Source organism: Macadamia integrifolia, chromosome 6 (assembly GCF_013358625.1).
Source record: "Macadamia integrifolia cultivar HAES 741 chromosome 6, SCU_Mint_v3, whole genome shotgun sequence".
Lineage (NCBI taxonomy): Eukaryota > Viridiplantae > Streptophyta > Magnoliopsida > Proteales > Proteaceae > Macadamia > Macadamia integrifolia.
The window spans coordinates 5375112-5377052 of NC_056562.1; the positions used below are offsets into that span (position 1 = coordinate 5375112).

A 1941-nucleotide genomic window follows, 5' to 3' on the forward strand; every position below is an offset into this window, starting at 1 on the left:
AAATTTGGTTGAAGTGAATTGTAGAGACCATAGAAATAGAGTTAGATTCAAACCACAAGGCTAGCACATTCATTATTTTATTTTTGTTAGTAGTAAAAAAATAAAAATAAAAATAAAAATACAATTGAAAAGTTGGATAAATTTGCCAATTTGTGTCCACACTAGTTTTTTTCTTTTTTTTCAAAACATATGCCACTCTATAACTATGTACATCTAGTCAGAATTTCCTTATCTTCTTCAACATGGCACATCTAAGTGCACAGTCCACTTAAGCATACATGGTACAATTTACAAAATATTTTCCAAGATTAAAAAGCATCGTGGCTTCGTATGTTTTCATAGTTTCTTATTTACCTATTTGGCTCATGGCTCTCTTTCTTAAGGGTAGTTTCATGGTTTTCATGGATATATCTTTCCCTAGCTTCTCTTGTAGCCCCTTTTTTGCGCTTCGTTTAATATATTGGTCATTCATTAAGAAAAATTAAAATAATCATCATTTTTGTGAAAATAATACATGGATATATCTTTGTGCTTCTACGACAATCAAAAGCGAACAATGCAAGCTAATATCTTTACGCTTTCGCTACAACCACTAGTTAAGAACACAAATTAGGAAGGTAAGCACAAGATATGTGGTCAAATTTTCATCTGCCAGTGTGTTTACTAAAGTACTTCGAAAATCCTTTCTCCTAGTCTAGGTCCTGTAAGATAACAATGGAGTAATAAGGGTGAAAGGGCCATTAAAATGCCAACCAAGAGCTTTCTATTTTCGTGATTTGCATTTATAAGGAAGATGTTGGGATAAGGCTTTGTTGTTGTTGCTGTATTTATAAGGAAGATGGTATGTAACCTTATATAAGGAAGGCCTGATATGTAACCTTATATAAGGAAGGCCAACGGGGTTGGTAGACAAGTGGAAAGAAGCTTTTGTCCCATCATTGCTCGAGTCGGCTGGTTGTGGGTTCAAGTTGACGTGCTCTACTACCATTTTTTGATCCTGTGGAAGCGTAGCTTGCCGTATAGGGGCTTCGACTTGGGGACTATGATCACTACCATGGAGCACCCTTTTTTTGTTCAAATAAATAAATAAATAAATTAAAATTAAAATAAAAAAAAAAAAAAAAAAAAAAAAAAAAACCTTATATAAGGAAGTAACTGAAAAATAAAAGATAACTATTATGGACAGCTGGGCTAAGGTAAGTGTCAAGGGAAAAAAAAAAAAACCCTATAAATTACCATACCTTACCTCTAATCTTAAGAGTAACCATCCAAGTCATCTCAAACGGTTTCTATCAGCTATGCCGAGGAAACGAAGCATGGGTCGCAAGAAAATTGAGATGAAGAAGATTGATGATGAAACAGCACGACTTGTAACCTTCTCGAAGCGGCGACTAGGCCTTTTCAAGAAGGCTAGTGAGCTTTCCATCCTATGTGGTGCTGAGGCTGCCATCCTTGTCTTCTCTGAGTCTGACAAGGTATACTCCTTTGGCCACCCATGTGTCTACTCCGTGGTAGACAAGTTCCTCATCCAAAACATTTTACCTGAAGAAACTTTCCCTCGAGTTATGGATAATCTTCGAGGAAACAGGATCCATGAGCTCAACCAAGAGATGACAGAGCTTCATATCCAGTTGGAAGAGGAGAAGAAGAGAAGGGAAACCCTTCTTACACAGGGTGGCCCTTGGTTGGAAACAGCGATTGAGAACCTGGATATGCCTCAGCTTAAGCAACTAATGCTTTCAATTGGAGAGCTTAGAAAAAATGCAATCAAGCAAGTTAATATGATAGCTAGGAACTCAACCCAAGCTGCTGAGCCCTTGGCAGCTAGATCGGCCGCAAATAATAGTGATGTTTTTCCTCATGGTTATGATTATGAACGTGGGCATTTCTGAATTGCTACCCCCTACCTGCATGGATGCAGTTGAGGAGTGTCTAACTGCC

The 1941-nt window shown here is 37.5% G+C and overlaps 1 protein-coding gene across 1 annotated transcript; it reads left to right on the plus strand.

Annotated features, from left to right (window-relative positions):
- The first annotated feature begins 1316 nt into the window (after window positions 1-1316).
- LOC122082539 (agamous-like MADS-box protein AGL62) lies at window positions 1317-1941 on the plus strand. The gene has a single exon (XM_042650173.1). It carries the CDS (start codon window positions 1317-1319, stop codon window positions 1890-1892), a length of 576 nt encoding a protein of 191 aa, XP_042506107.1. The 3' UTR covers window positions 1893-1941.

Excerpts from the sequence above, each read along its gene's own strand:
- LOC122082539 (XM_042650173.1), top strand. The coding sequence starts at position 1,317 with ATGGGTCGCAAGAAAATTGAGATGAAGAAGATTGATGATGAAACAGCA.